At 43.2% G+C, this 15,204-nt stretch overlaps 1 protein-coding gene across 6 annotated transcripts in view; it reads right to left on the reverse strand.

Annotated features, from left to right (window-relative positions):
* The window catches only part of BMP6 (bone morphogenetic protein 6), a 156,242-nt gene that overhangs the window by 16,947 nt on the left and 124,091 nt on the right, over nucleotides 1–15,204 (reverse strand). For 3 of the 6 annotated variants that reach the window (XM_086370888.1, XM_086370887.1, XM_086370889.1), the window contains exon 2: nucleotides 11,931–12,123. In XM_086370888.1, coding sequence (XP_086227014.1) covers nucleotides 11,931–12,123 — 193 coding nt within the window. Of the gene's footprint in view, nucleotides 1–11,930; nucleotides 12,124–12,614; nucleotides 14,657–15,204 lie in introns of those variants that run through there. The other 3 variants (XM_086370891.1, XM_086370890.1, XM_086370892.1) reach the window with 2 other exon arrangements.

A 15,204-nucleotide genomic window follows, 5' to 3' on the forward strand; every position in this document is an offset into this window, starting at 1 on the left:
CCAGGTGACGTTGCTGCCACTGGTCTGGGGAGCACACTCAGGGCCACTGTCGTTGAGCACTCTGCCTTTCTCTAAAGTATGAGGAGAATGACCTTGGCCTGCTGTTTAGACTTCAAGTTTCAAGCTGTCAGCTCTCAAAATACCTTACCTCTCTCTCTAAAATAGTATCAAGTCATGTAGACTTCATGCGTAAATGCTTGATGGTCTTGGGGACTGGCCTTACCCTTGGGGATTTATCAAGTGAGACTAACAATCAGAGTTACGGGTGAGATTAAATCCAAAGTAGCAGGATTATCAGAAGGCTTGCTTCTGTGTGTCCAAGACAGGGAGCAGGGGAAGATGGAAGGCTACTTTGTTCAAGTTCAACGCTACCTAACCTGTGCTTGGTGACCACATAGATGCAATAATGTTCCCATACACTGGGGTAAGAGGGCGGCAGAGGACAAGATGGTCAGATGGCATCACCAACTCAATGGACATGAACTTGAGCAAACTCTGAGAGGTAGAGGAGGACAGGGAAGCCTGGTGTGCTGCAGTCCATGGGGTCACAAAGAGTCAGACACGACTTAGCGACTGAACAATAACATCACACTGGGGTATATATCCCACCACACCCCAGTGATTGGGTACAGACTGAATGAGGTTTTGAGAGAGTCAATTCCTAGGTAGGTTGATAAGAAGTCCGGGGGTCCCCAAGAAGAGAGGGGTCTGGAATTCTCAAGGAGGAGGAAACGACAAACGTTTTCTTTTCCTCTACATTGCTTAGTCCTAGTCACATAAAACATTTTTATCTTTAAGCCTGGAAGTGATGATTACACAACAAACAAGTCAGTTTAAACAACTAAGTTTAAACTCTGTACTAAAGATTATACAATGACGTGTCCTGCTTGAGTACAGTTTCTCCTTCTTGAAAACCTTCTGACTAATCCTGATATTTTAGAATGTATATTATGGGAGTGGGTCTGGTAGGATCTTTCTATTGTTAAATTCTAATCTTGTTATCCTAAAATGTAAATTGTTGGCATGGGAGTGGGTCTGGTAAAATTTTCACAAGCTTGAGACAGTCTTTTGATTGTCTCTGGCCCCCGATTGAATTCTTCTCTTTCGGAGGCCAAGAATCCCAGCGTCCTTTCGTGGGTCAGCAACAACCTCTCAGTTTCTGCCACCTTTTAAACATGTCACAGGCAAATTTTATGTTTTGGTTCTTATCACCCATGCCCACATCCACATCCCTGCCCAACATGGGGAACTAAGGCAATAAAAGTGCTGCTAATTGGTGATTTTAAAACAAATAGCAAAAAAAAAAAAAAATCTTGACTATACAACCATGGCCTGCCTCCCAAAAAGCTGGACATCCTGGTGCAGAGATGCTGGCAACTAAAACACCTGGGTGTGAATAATAGAGAAGGCAGCATCATTTCCAGACACAAACCTCTTTTCTTTTCTCTGCCACATTTACCAAGTGGGTAAACAATTCCCAAACAAAAGTTCTTCCTGTTCCCCACACCCTGACGTCCCCCTCTCCAAAATTTGTCCTTGTTCTTTTAATTCTTCTCTAACCTTCTCAGCTACCCTTCCAAAGAACAGAACATAGACAGGCAAGGGGAAGAAGGCTTGGTAGCTTCTTGACTCTTGTTTACCCCTTTGACTTCATGGGGGTCTTTCTAAGTCTAAGGAAGATGCTCTTGACTAAGAAGATGAAAGTAACTGGTTACATAACCACAGGTGTGGGTCGGGCACGTTGCCCCTTTCTCAGGAGCAAAGGAACAAACACTACAAAGTTCAGTGCTCGTCTGGGGCCCAGGCTGAGTGTGCCAGAGATTACCAAGCCAGCAGGAAGATTTCAGTAGTCCCTAGGGAGGGAACCTGTGACAGCCAGATTCAGAAACAGGCGTGGCTGGGCACAGCGATAAGAAGCCTTTGATTTTCCTCTGCCCAAACAACAATCGACTTCTCCCATCCCGCCTTTCTCAAATTTGCCCTTCTCTTCATAAAAGAACAGTCCCAGATATCTCACTTTCAGGTCAGTGGAGATAAGAGTTCATGTTCCTTCATTTCGGGAGGCATCACTGAACATCCAACGGAATTCATACAGCAATCACTCTATGAGCATCAGTCTGTGAGAAATGCTTTCCTAAGAACATGAATCTCCTAGATGCTGGCCCAACGACTGGGTTCAAGTCTGGTTTCCAGAATCAAACTGTTTGGTTCCAACATCAACATCTGTGGGGATTCATTATAAAGATTTCCAAATAAAAATATGACACTTCAGAGATGGGTGCTTTGGGGTATGGTGCATCAAACGAGCACTCTTACTAAGAACAGCGAAAATCACAAACCTGTTTGAAGCTACCTTAGAGCCACCAAGAAAGGCAAACACTTGATGCGGCAAGAGGTCAGAGAGAAGAGAAGTGCATCAAGGCTGAGCCTGTATCCGCCACTGCTTTTTCATCTCTGGGCCTTGGTTAATTCCTGGCATACCGCAAAGATGTCAAACAGAATGGGGTAGCAGCCCAGAGCCTGGAGCGGTATCATTGGCTGGCAATGCAAACTGGAGCTTCAGGGAGTTATGACTTGGAGGGCTAAGGTCCCAGAGGACTGCACAGAAGTGAGCTCATCAATGTGATTTCATAGAAGTTAGGGGTCCCTTCCTCTAGGATCTTGGCTCTTCAAGGCCTGACTGCCGTGAACTCCAGTATTTCCATTTGAGACATTTGCCAAATGTTAGGCTGTGTTTGCGTGGAGGAAGAAGCTGAGAAAACAAGCAGGAAGAAACTGCTTAGAGGCTAAACAAAAGCACAGCAGAGTTTTTGGCAGTCTCTCAATGCTGGGGAGTTTAAAATTAAGAGTTCAGAGCCCACCATGGAAGAGAACTTCTGGTAAACAACCTAGACCTTCAGCCGAGACCCCTAACGAGCTAAACTGCAGGAGAAAGGGAAAACAAGAAACAGATGCCTCAACATATCCAGAAACCTGGCTTCAATTAAAACCGAACAAGCTGACCTGCCTGCCTTCCAGAAGAAAGTGAAATCCAGTCTGGAAGGAGACACCAGTATCTAGAACTGTTTTTCATAAATAAAGTCCAGAATATAATTTCAAAAAATGATTTGGCATGCTAGGAAATAAGACCAAATGAAGAAAAATCAAGGGAGCAAACAGATCATGAAAATAGACCCACAGGTGATTCAAATAATAGAATTTTCAGACATGATCTTAAAATCTAGCGTTATATTAAAAGGATAAATCCCAAGTTCAGTTTGTTTCAGGAATGTGACATTGATTATAGACATCCCTCAGTATCCTTGGGGGACTGGTTCCAGGACCGAATTCTGGATACCAAAAAATAGCTAGACACCAAAATCCATGTATGCTCAAGTCCCTTACATAAAACCATGTAGTATATCTGCATATAACCCATGCATGTCCTCCTGTATATTTTAAATCTCTAGATTACTTATAGTACCTAATACAATGTAAGTGCCGTGTAAATAGTTGCAAGCACATAGCAATTCAAATTTTTTGGAACTTCCTGAAATCTTTAAAAAATATTTTGATGCGTAGTTGGTTGACTCCACAGATGTAGAACCCATGGATATATGAAGGACTAACTACAATCATGCCCCAAAATTCAGAAAAAAATCCACATAATTTCTAATTTTAAAAAACTCATAGCAAAGTAAGAATAGAGGAGAATTTCCTAAGTCTATTCAGAGTATCTACAAAAACATTTATAACAAACATTGTCCTTAATGGTACAGATTAAATGCTTCCTCCCTTAGATCAGAAATCTGACAGATTTCCAATGTCAGATTAGAAACCTACCAGAAACCTGAATGGGATTCAATATTACACTGGATGTCCAGCAAGCACAATAACAGAAGCAAAAATATAAGAACTATGATGAAAAATTAAAAATATTTATAGATGACATTATATTCATGGAAATTCTAAAATAGTGCAGAGAAACATTATTAGACTATGTACATTTGCAAGGTTGCTGGATATAAGATCAATATCTAAAAATCAATTGTTATTTCTATGGGTACAGCAAAAAATAATCAGACACTGAAATTTTTAAAAGATAACAATACCACTCACAATAGGATGGAAACTTCAATACTTGGAATAATTCTAATAAAAACATTCAAGACCCCCACAAACTGTAAAAGGTTACTGAGAGAAGTTAAAAGCAAACCTAAATAAACATTCTTGGACTGGACCACTCACAATTAGCGAAAGTCAATTCATCCCAAATTGAGCTCTAAATCTGACAAAATTCCAAGTAGATTCAGAATTTCAGCACAGAGCTTCTTTGTGGAAACTGAAATGCTGATTTTATAGTATACATGGAACTACAAAGGACCATCAACAGCCGAGAAAAGCTTGAACAAATTTGGAGAACTTACATGCCAGATATCAAGACTTCCCTTAAAACTAAAAGACTCAAGAGCATAATATTGGTACAAGAAGAGAAAAATCAACCAACAGAGCAGAACAAAGATCTTAGACACAGACCCACACTTAAGTGGTCACATGATTTATGACAAAGATGCCACTGATGTGAATGGAAAAAGGACAGTATTTTCAATAAGCGGTCCCGGGTCAACTAGGTTTTTTTATTCTTATATCTAAACTCTCTAATCTACGTCCATCGTTCTCAAATACCCAGAACTATAGAGTAGAGCTCATTCTGCTGGTCTAAATACTTCCATATCTCACAGGCTCTCAGCATCTAATCATGACTCAGACCTGTCCCAACCTGGACTCTTCTCCAAGACCCTCCTGACTGATTCCTCTGTTTCCGATCTCCGTGAATGGTTCAGAGAAGTGTGTCAAATTTAAAATTCTGGAAAACTGCTTTTGCCTTTCGACAGTTATTTTCTCTCCTGGGACAATTATATTCTATCTTAAAAACAGGTCAGAATTGATGAACTTAGTCACATAAACAATAATTCAGTCTGGCCTTCTTCCTGGGGACTCCACCAGCATAGCCTCTGGGCAGCCTAAGGAAATCTTTCTCGGTTTTAAAAACCAACTCCACCACAGAATTGCCCTGCTTCCTTGATTCAAAGTTGCACATCTTCCAGTGCTAAAAACGATGCTAAAATTAGGATGAAGCATATGATCCAAACTGAGAAAACTATATCTATACAAAAAAACTCCCACTTTGCCTCTGTTTGTTTGCTTCCCACTCCCTCTGTTTGCAAACAGAGGAGTAAGTTGTGCTGTTGCTTATACCAGGAGGAACCGACTTTTCGATCTGGTAATTAATTCTCGCTTAAATGTCTTACAAAAGACTGCACCATGATAAAACACAAAAAAGAAAGTTATCACACACACAGAAGACAGACTATCACTGCCAAGTGACATATACATGCCCAGAGTACAGAATTTCACAGCTAGCAGAGGCACGCGGGGCCGACCCATGGACCAAACAGAACCATCTTTCAGACACTGAAAACATTTCTGTATGGCTTCCAAGAGATGCTGTTTGACTTCCAGATATACAAAAGTGAATTAAGAGGTAAAGTATATCTTTAACCAAATAAGAAATACAGATGAGAATGATATTCCTAAAGGCCCCCAAATTGCACTATTAGTATAAAGGCACGTGAGTACCTATGAACTGAGCGACATGCTACCATCATGCTGCCACACATGATAACAAAAGGTTGACAGTTAATCAGAGCAGCCTTTACCCTCCAAGTATGAAGACAGCTTAGCATGGACGCGCTGCAGGAGAAAATGCAAAGTAAATGGACAAAAACACCACACCGTGACTAAGTACAACTACTTACCTGTGATTTAGTCTTTCATCGCCTCCACACCTTTCCTTTGGAAAAGCTGCTAACACATCCATGGTTGACCAATAGATCAATGAAGGTTTGCAGAGGTTTTTCCCACCAGGAGTCCTCAAGAGCCAAAGGCCTGAATTCTAACAGACACATTTTTACCCAGAGCTGTCTCCTGTGCTACCCAAACAGGAGCATCCTTGAGATGTTCTTATCCAAGCTGAGGAGTTGAAGATGCAAGACGTGCCATAAGGGGACCGTTTCCCTCCTTCTGGCACTTCACCTTGGGACTGTCCCCACAGCATGGGGGTGACTTTGAGTAAGCAGAGCACACTTTAGGCCTAATCTGGACTTGACACAATGTATATACGCCACATTTCATCCTCCTATAGCATAAAGTGCCTACCCACCTGTCTGATGTGGTCATGGCTAAACTCTAAGGAAGGGATTTGGGAAGGTTTTTCCCAAACTCTGAGCATGATATAACTGCCAGTTTCCACCAGGGTCATCATAAACATATAACAATTCCTAACATCAGATTTTAACAGCAAACTCATCTTAAACTACCAACCCCACTCCATACTACAGAGTTAAAAATGGGGGGAAGGGAGAGTTAGGGAGTCTGGGATAGACACGTACACGCTGCTGTATTTAAAATGGGTAACTAACAAAGCAACTTCCCTGGTGGCACCGTGGATAAGAATCCACCTGCCAATTCAGGGGACACAAGTTCGATCCCTAGTCCGGGAAGATTCCAGATGCTGGAGAGCAACTAAGCCCCGGGCCATAACTACTGAGCCCGAGGGCCCTAGAGCTGGTGATCCAACAAGAACAGCCACCCCGGTGAGAAGCCCGTGCACCACAATGAAGAGTAACTCTCACCACAACTACAGAAAGCCCTCGCCTAGCAATGAAGACCCAGCACAACCAAAAATAATACATAAATTATTTTTTAAAATAAAATGGGTAAACAACAAGGACCTTACTACAGAGCACAGGGAACTCTGCTCCCTGTGATGCGGCAGCCTGGATGGGAGGGGAGTTTGGGGGAGAATGGGTACATGGATATGTATGGCTGAGTCCCTGCACTGTCCACCTGAAACTACCACAGTATTACTCAGCTATACCTCAATACAGAATAAAAAGTTAAAAATAAATAAACAGACTACAAAGAGCACATGTGTGCTTCTGGGTTGCCAACCCCCCTCCACTCCACGAGTTGCTCCAGTTCTTTTCAGGACTTAGATTTCATCTCTAGGCTTATTCTCAGGTTTTGAATAATGTATCAGCTGCTTCAACAAACACCATCTAGTCATCGCTGTTTTTTAACTTACCTGGTTCAGTGATTTTTTTACCAGAGGCATGAGGTTTCTGCAGAGTTCACAGCAAAAGCCTCCCTTCCAAGCATCTTTCCTGACCCTCCCTGGGTCAGACTCCCTAGCTGCCCTTTATAGCAGGAGGTCTGACACAGAACTCCTTCAGCCCCAGCTGAGGGTATGACTCAGCAATGAAAAACCTGCCTTTTTTTTTTCTTTTTCAAGGAGGCCAACTCTTTTGCAACACACACATGTCTTAAGCTGATCCATCAGATGCTACAAATTTCACTGAAACACAGATTAGACAGCTATGTTTCTTCATGAGCTGGGAGAGTCCTTTTTAGCCAAGACACTCCAAGATGGTACAGATGGGGAGATGGGACCTTCCCCAGAAGGGGTCCCATGGTTCAATCTGGAGGCCTCTGAAAGAAAACGAGGAGGCCACAGGCATTCTGGGCTCCAGGCCACTGATAAGAAAAGACAATCTCCTCCTGGCCAACCTGGAACTCTTCAAAAGCACGAAATTCTCCCAATTCTCCCAGGATTTCCCCTTTCCTATGCACAAAAGTTAAATATATCCATCGCCAAATACTCCCGTCCTAGAAGGCAGAGCGATTACAGCTTTGACAGAGAGTCATCAAAGGTTGGGACCATTGGGGAGTCTGTTTTCCAAGCTCACTGCTGGCCTGGAGGAAGCCTGACACCAGCATCTGAAGCTCAAGGCAGCTGTTCACTTCTGGCTGAAGCTCAATGTAAACCTCACAAATAGTCTGCTAGCGTGTACTCTCTCTCTTTGGTAAAATAATAATAATTTTGAAAAAAAATTCATAGTCACAAAAGCTCCAATCCAGTGTTTTCACCATGAAGCTTATCCTGCAGAACAGAGGAAACTATGCTTTCCAAACAGAAGTCTGAGCCAAAAAGGCACCAGCAGATTATTTCCAACACAGAAAGGCAATGAGACTGATAATTAGGCAAAATGAAAGTCAATGGCTAAATTAGTCATAAACAGATGTGAGAGTTGGACCATAAAGAAGGCTGAGCACCGAAGGACTAATGCTGTCAAACTGTGGTGTTAGAGAAGACTCTTGAGAGCCCCGTGGACAGCAAGATCAAACCAGTCAATCCTGAAGGAAATCAGTCCTGAATACTCATTAAGGGCTGATGCCAAAGCTGAAGCTCCAATACTTTGGCCACCTGATGCGAAGAGCTCACTCACTGGAAAAGACCCTGATGCTGGGAAAGACTGAGGGCAAAAGAAGGGGATGCCAGAGGATGAGACGGATGGATGGCATCACTGACTCAATGGACATGAGTTTGAGCAAACTCAGGGAGATGGTGAAGGACAGAAAAGCTTGGTGTACTGCGGTTCATGGAGTTGCAAAGAGTTGGACACAACTTAGGGACTGGACAACAAAACCAAGCTATTCCAAAGAATCACTGAATACTGAATTTCTCTGAAATACTGAAAGATGAAAAGCTAGCAATGAAGAATTTACTTTTCAACAGAGGCCCTTAACAGTTAAATTGATCGATATATTTTAATTTAGGAGTGATAGTCAGACATCAGAAAACTTCCCTTCCAATCTGAACTTTTGGTCTGTAATAAAGATCCCACAGTGGCTCTATTTCACTTATTATGTATTATCATGTGGCTGAGATTCACCTACAGCGGTCAGTGTGTATGCCCACACCAGCGTGTGTCCCCAAAGCCTGGCACGTCCTTCCTTCTCCACTTTCCTCATAATGGACCTGAATATGCATCAGGGTCAAATGTCAGCAGTGCTCTCAAAACAGTTCTTGTGTGGGGCAAAGTTCACATTTGTTATTATTTTAGTGCATGTATTGAGACAGACCCATAAGTCCAGGAGAAACGAAACTCATTCCTTTGGACCTTCTTGGCCGAGACTTTTGGACCTTCTTGGGAAGTCAACAGACTTCCAGGACCAAAAGCAAGAATCTGGAGTTGGTTTATGAAACCCAAGCTAATAGAGTCCATAAACAAAGGGGTGGGGAGTTCCCTTCCCTTTGCATTCTCTTACTTTTATCTTCAGATTTACCATATTATTGCCAGAAAATCCTATCACGTGCCAAGTTCCCACTTGCTACCCGACGAGAACCACGGGCAGCGCTGACCTCTGCCCCAAGCTCTCCATTTGACCAAACCACTCAGCTGAGCCCTAAGGACTAAGCAAAATTTCAAGGTCATGGGCTTGTTCTCTGTCTCTGTAGGACTGAAATAAAATGCTGTACTACTTCATCCCTTAGCCCCTCCAATGCTCTAAAAAATCACCCCATGGAAGGATTCTTTTACTTGCTAGGCAGCCCCAAGAACACAGTTCTTTTGTAAAATGGTGTGGCCTCATTTCAGGAAACAAGAATAATACAAAGAGGACACTAATAGATGGAGAAATATACCATGTTCATGGATTGGAAGAATCAATATAGTGAAAATGAGTATACTACCCAAAGCAATTTATAGATTCAATGCAATCCCTATCAAGCTACCAACGGTATTCTTCACAGAGCTAGAACAAATAATTTCACAATTTGTATGGAAATACAAAAAACCTAGAATAGCCAAAGCTATCTTGAGAAAGAAGAATGGAACTGGAGGAATCAACCTACCTGACTTCAGGCTCTATTACAAAGCCACAGTTATCAAGACAGTATGGTACTGGCACAAAGACAGAAATATTGATCAATGGAACAAAACAGAAAGCCCAGAGATAAATCCACACACCTATGGACACCTTATCTTTGACAAAGGAGGCAAGAATATACAATGGATTAAAGACAATCTCTTTAACAAGTGGTGCTGGGAAAACTGGTCAACCACTTGTAAAAGAATGAAACTAGAACACTTTCTAACACCTTACACAAAAATAAACTCAAAATGGATTAAAGATCTCAACGTAAGACCAGAAACTATAAAACTCCTAGAGGAGAACATAGGCAAAACACTCTCTGACATACATCACAGCAGGATCCTCTATGACCCACCTCCCAGAATATTGGAAATAAAAGCAAAAATAAACAAATGGGACCTAATTAAACTTAAAAGCTTCTGCACAACAAAGGAAACTATTAGCAAGGTGAAAAGGCAGCCTTCAGAATGGGAGAAAATAACAGCAAATGAAGCAACGGACAAACAACTAATCTCAAAAATATACAAGCAACTCCTACAGCTCAACTCCAGAAAAATAAATGACCCAATCAAAAAATGGGCCAAAGAACTAAATAGACATTTCTCCAAAGAAGACATACAGATGGCTACCAAACACATGAAAAGATGCTCAACATCACTCATTATCAGAGAAATGCAAATCAAAACCACTATGAGGTACCATTTCACGCCAGTCAGAACGGCTGTGATCCAAAAGTCTACAAGCAATAAATGCTGGAGAGGGTGTGGAGAAAAGGGAACCCTCTTACACTGTTGGTGGGAATGCAAACTAGTACAGCCACTATGGAGAACAGTGTGGAGATTCCTTAAAAAACTGGAAATAGAACTGCCTTATGATCCAGCAATCCCACTGCTGGGCATACACACTGAGGAAACCAGAAGGGAAAGAGACACGTGTACCCCAATGTTCATCGCAGCACTGTTTATAATAGCCAGGACATGGAAGCAACCTAGATGTCCATCAGCAGATGAATGGATAAGAAAGCTGTGGTACATATACACAATGGAGTATTACTCAGCCATTAAAAAGAATACATTAGAATCAGTTCTAATGAGATGGATGAAACTGGAACCTATTATACAGAGTGAAGTAAGCCAGAAAGAAAAACACCAATACAGTATACTAACGCATATATATGGAATTTAGAAAGATGGTAACAATAACCCTGTGTACGAGACTGCAAAAGAGACACCGATGTATAGATCAGTCTTATGGACTCTGTGGGAGAGGGAGAGGGTGGGAAGATTTGGGAGAATAGCATTGAAACATGTATAATATCATATATGAAATGAGTCGCCAGTCCAGGTTCGATGCACAATACTGGATGCTTGGGGCTGGTGCACTGGGACGACCCAGAGGGAGGGTAGGGGAGGGAGGAGGGAGGAGGGTTCAGGATGGGGAACACGGGTATACCTGTGGCGGATTCATTTAGATATTTGACAAAACTAATACAATATTGTAAAGTTTAAAAATAAAATAAAATAAATAATAATAATAATAAAAAGAATAATACAGACATGGAAAAAAATAAAGTCTACTGTTCTGTCGCATCTACATGATAAAAAAATACATTTGAGACACATTAATTCATACACACACACACACACACACTCTCAAAGACATTATATTGGGTTGACCAAAACGTTCATTCAGGTTTTTGACCAAAAGTTCATTCATGCAATTATCTTAATGACCTTTTTGGCCAACCAAAATATATGTATATATTGTATCACTAGCACATAGCCTTCTATTCACTTGACTCAGTAGCATTTGTAAGCATCCTCATATAATTTTCAAGTATGAACCTGTCAGCCACCCTCACCCTCCATTCAGAAGACAGCCTAAGCAATAGTGGGAACCAGTTCCCAGTCGGTTCTGTTTCTGATCACAAAGGGTGCTTAGTAATTACTATTCACTGGCTAGCTTCAGAAAAGAAAACTATTGGGAAATCTTCACCGTAAAAGCAAAAGTATCTTCTTGCCCGCTAAACTAGCACTGGGAACACATCCCTCGTCACGCCCGTGGGCTGCCCTTGAACTCCAAGCCACCTTCCCCAGACACGCTTGGGGTTACAGGGTGATGGGGTGAGAAACGGGGCCCAGCCCGACCCTTTGGGGTTCCTTGAGCCTCCATACCTGTGCTGATGCTCCTGTAAGACTTGGTATATGCTGATAAGAAAAGTTTGGTTTTTAAAACTGCCCACAACACAGTCCTTGTAGATTCGGAACTCTGCAGCCGTCACCGCCTCACCCTCAGGAATCTGGGATAGGTTGAACTTGAACTCTTTGTGGTGTCGCTGGCGAGGGGAGAACTCCTTGTCGTACTCCACTATAGGATTAAACGAGAGAGAGTGACAGCTGTTGTTACTTGGCTGAGTGCCACAGGCTCACCTCGAGCAAGTCCCCCGTTTTCATTCATAAGAGGATTACCAGTTACCCATGGCTTCTGAGAGGGGGTCGGGGGTGGTGGAAGGAACCATGGGCTAGGCGGCCAGGCTCAGACAAAAATCCTTCATTTTACTCAAGGATTAAATACAATGCTTAGATTCTATTTAAAGACTTTAAATAGCTTAATCAGGTCGCATGAAAGCAAGTTATTTAAACGCTTCGCTTAAGGGGTCGTCATCTGCACAGGTGGGAGAATGGGGGCTTCCCAGAAGTTGCAGGACTTCAGGAATCAGTGACCGGGACTTGCCTCTGCCGTCTAGCCCCCCACCCACCCCTCCCAGCCCCTCTTCTTCCAGTAGCCCTGGCCCCTCGGGTTGCTTCCTTCTCTCCCCACCAAGCAGCTGACAAGACCCAGGGCAACCCTGAGCTGACCTTTGGTGGGGGTCCTGGTAGTCGGGGGTGCATTCCGCCTGGGTCTGAAGCTTTCAGGGTCTGCCATATTTTGCCTGGTGGCTGGTGGAAATTTTTGTTGAGGGGCTTAGTGTGAAGCTTCGTAGAAAACATTGTTCTAATTGAAGTCCACTGCTTCCTTCTCCTGGAGGAAACTGGGGGCTGAATAACTCTGCGAGGAGGAACCCTCTGAGTTTGAAGCTGCCAGGGTCTGCCTAACTTGTCTATGGAACCCAAGTATGAGGACAGAAATGTGCAAACACACCACCAATGGGGTGACATGCTGTTGTCCAAGGCTTTCTTAAAAACTGGGAAAGGATCGAATCGACACGTTTTTTCTTGCCCATATTCTGGCTATTCCACGTGGCTCGCTGGATCTCAATACCCCGACCAGGGATGGAGCTGAGCCCCTGCAGTGACAGAGCCAAATCCTAACCATGAGGTCACCAGGGAACTGCCTGAAGGCTTTTTTAAAATGAAATCTTTCCCCTGCTTTTAATAAAGCCAAACTACAGAAAACTACAAGCTACTGATTATCCTCCTTCGGGGCTGGCCTTCAGATGTCCACACAGAGTCCGAGGGAGAGAAATGCTGTCAGCCTCGTCACTGTAGGAGAGAAAAACCAACACCCCACTTCCCACCACAAAACCCAACTCTTCTCCCCCGAGCTCAGAAATGCTTCTGCCCTGCTGTTCCTGATGGGTTTTTTTCTTTCTTAATGGCAACCACAGTAAGATCTCATGAGCAAATTAATCCTTGTTGGCAGAGTTTCTTCAGGGCTTGTGGGTAGGAAAAAGAAGTTCTTTGCCACCTCCAGTGGCCCACTTTCTACCACTTGTGCTGTTCTCCATAATCACCAGAAAAAAGCTTTGCAGATTTAGTGTTTTTAAAAAAAAAAGAAGAAAAAGCCGCCAATAACTCTTTATATGAGCTTGAGACCTCAATGGCATTGCAGAAGCTAGGGAAAGTTAAGCTATCCATCGGTATGGGATTTTCAAGAATTTCTGAAACTGCCATGTGACTGTGCAACAAATCTTTTAGTTTCAACTTATCCCTTTGGAAGGGTAAGAGGAGAGGGAGTTATTCAAAAAAAAGGGTAAACTTTCATTTGTATAAAAGAGTTTGAATATAAGTATGAAAAACAAAAAAAGAAGGTCCAGACGGAAAGCAAGTCACCATTTAGCCTCAACAAGAGAACAGGTTTTTAAATTAGTGGCCAAGCATGAAAAGCATCATTGTTGGGGAGTTCATCCAAGGACACCCACACCTCATGGTGGATCACTTTTCTCTAAAACTGATCTGCCTTTTTAGTTTGCTGTGTTATCATCAGTGGTTAAGGCGAACCGAATCTGATTTCCCAAAGAGACTTTCTAAAAAACAGTCACAGAGCTATTCTATAGGCCTTCTTGGGTGCTGAAATTTTAGTATCAAGAAATGAAAGCATATTCTTAAGATTCTTTTGAGAGAATGCCTAAGAATTCCTCAAAGAAGTCATTAATATAAACAACAGAAAAAACTATGAATGCAAACAAGGTACAAAGCAGTGACAAGGTATTTCAGTCAGGAAGAGAGAAAGGGACAGACATTTCAATACATGAGAAACGTTAGTCCTTGGAGAGGTATGCCACCCCCAGTAAACCAAACCTTCCTGCATTCACACCCCTGGGTGGTTGCTCTCCCCTGGGCTGGCTCTGTGACCTTCTCTGGACCAACAAGAGGCAGCAACAATGGTGAGGAGTGACTCCTGAGACTAACTCGTAAGTTTTGACTTTCCTTCTGATTAGGTGTCTTGGGATGCATGTCTGAGGCAAGATGGCTACCAGGTAAGAAGTCCCACTACTCTGAACCCCCTACGCTACAAGGAAGTCCAAGGTAACCATGTAGAGAGGCTGTGTGGTGTATAAGGACATGGAAGGAGAAGGGAGGAGGGAGGAGGGAGGAAAGAGTCCACTCAATCCCCAGCCACCTCAGGGGGTCCGCCGGACGTAATATGAAGACGCCATCTTGGATGTCCAACGCAGTGCAGACTTGGGATCACCCAACCCCTACCAGAGACCACCTGGCTGCAATTGCATGAACGCCCTCCAGGGGGAGCCACCCCATTCGTCCTCGTCTTGTCACGAGACTGTGAGAGACGATCCCTTGTTGTTCCGAGCCACTATGTCTTGGGTGATTTGCTACAGGTAAGAGGCAAACGACACAAGAAGAGAAGGGAGAGCCGGAGAGGATGAGAGAGAGGGAGGGAAGGAGAGAGAAGGTGCGTCTGACCTTGCCAGGAAGGGGAGTGCGTCTGACCTTGCCAGGAAGGGGAGAAGCTGCGTGCAGTTCTTGAGAAGGGATGTCGAAATCCTGGGAGGCGATGTGTGTGACTAAGGAAGGGTCTTGGCAGCCGCTCGCAGACAGATGTGAAGAGAGAGATAAAGAGTCTAAAAAGGAGAAAATAGAAGCGTAGTTCAAAGCCCTCCATTTTATTACCGTGTGAATTAGAACTCACGGCCTTATAATGTTCATTTCCCCAGTTCTCCTCAGTGTGACCCTGAAGGACTCAACTTCCTCCTGCTGTTGTTCTTTT

Source organism: Bos grunniens, chromosome 23 (assembly GCF_055505025.1).
Source record: "Bos grunniens cultivar Pamir isolate PY7600 chromosome 23, Bosgru_T2T1.0, whole genome shotgun sequence".
Lineage (NCBI taxonomy): Eukaryota > Metazoa > Chordata > Mammalia > Artiodactyla > Bovidae > Bos > Bos grunniens.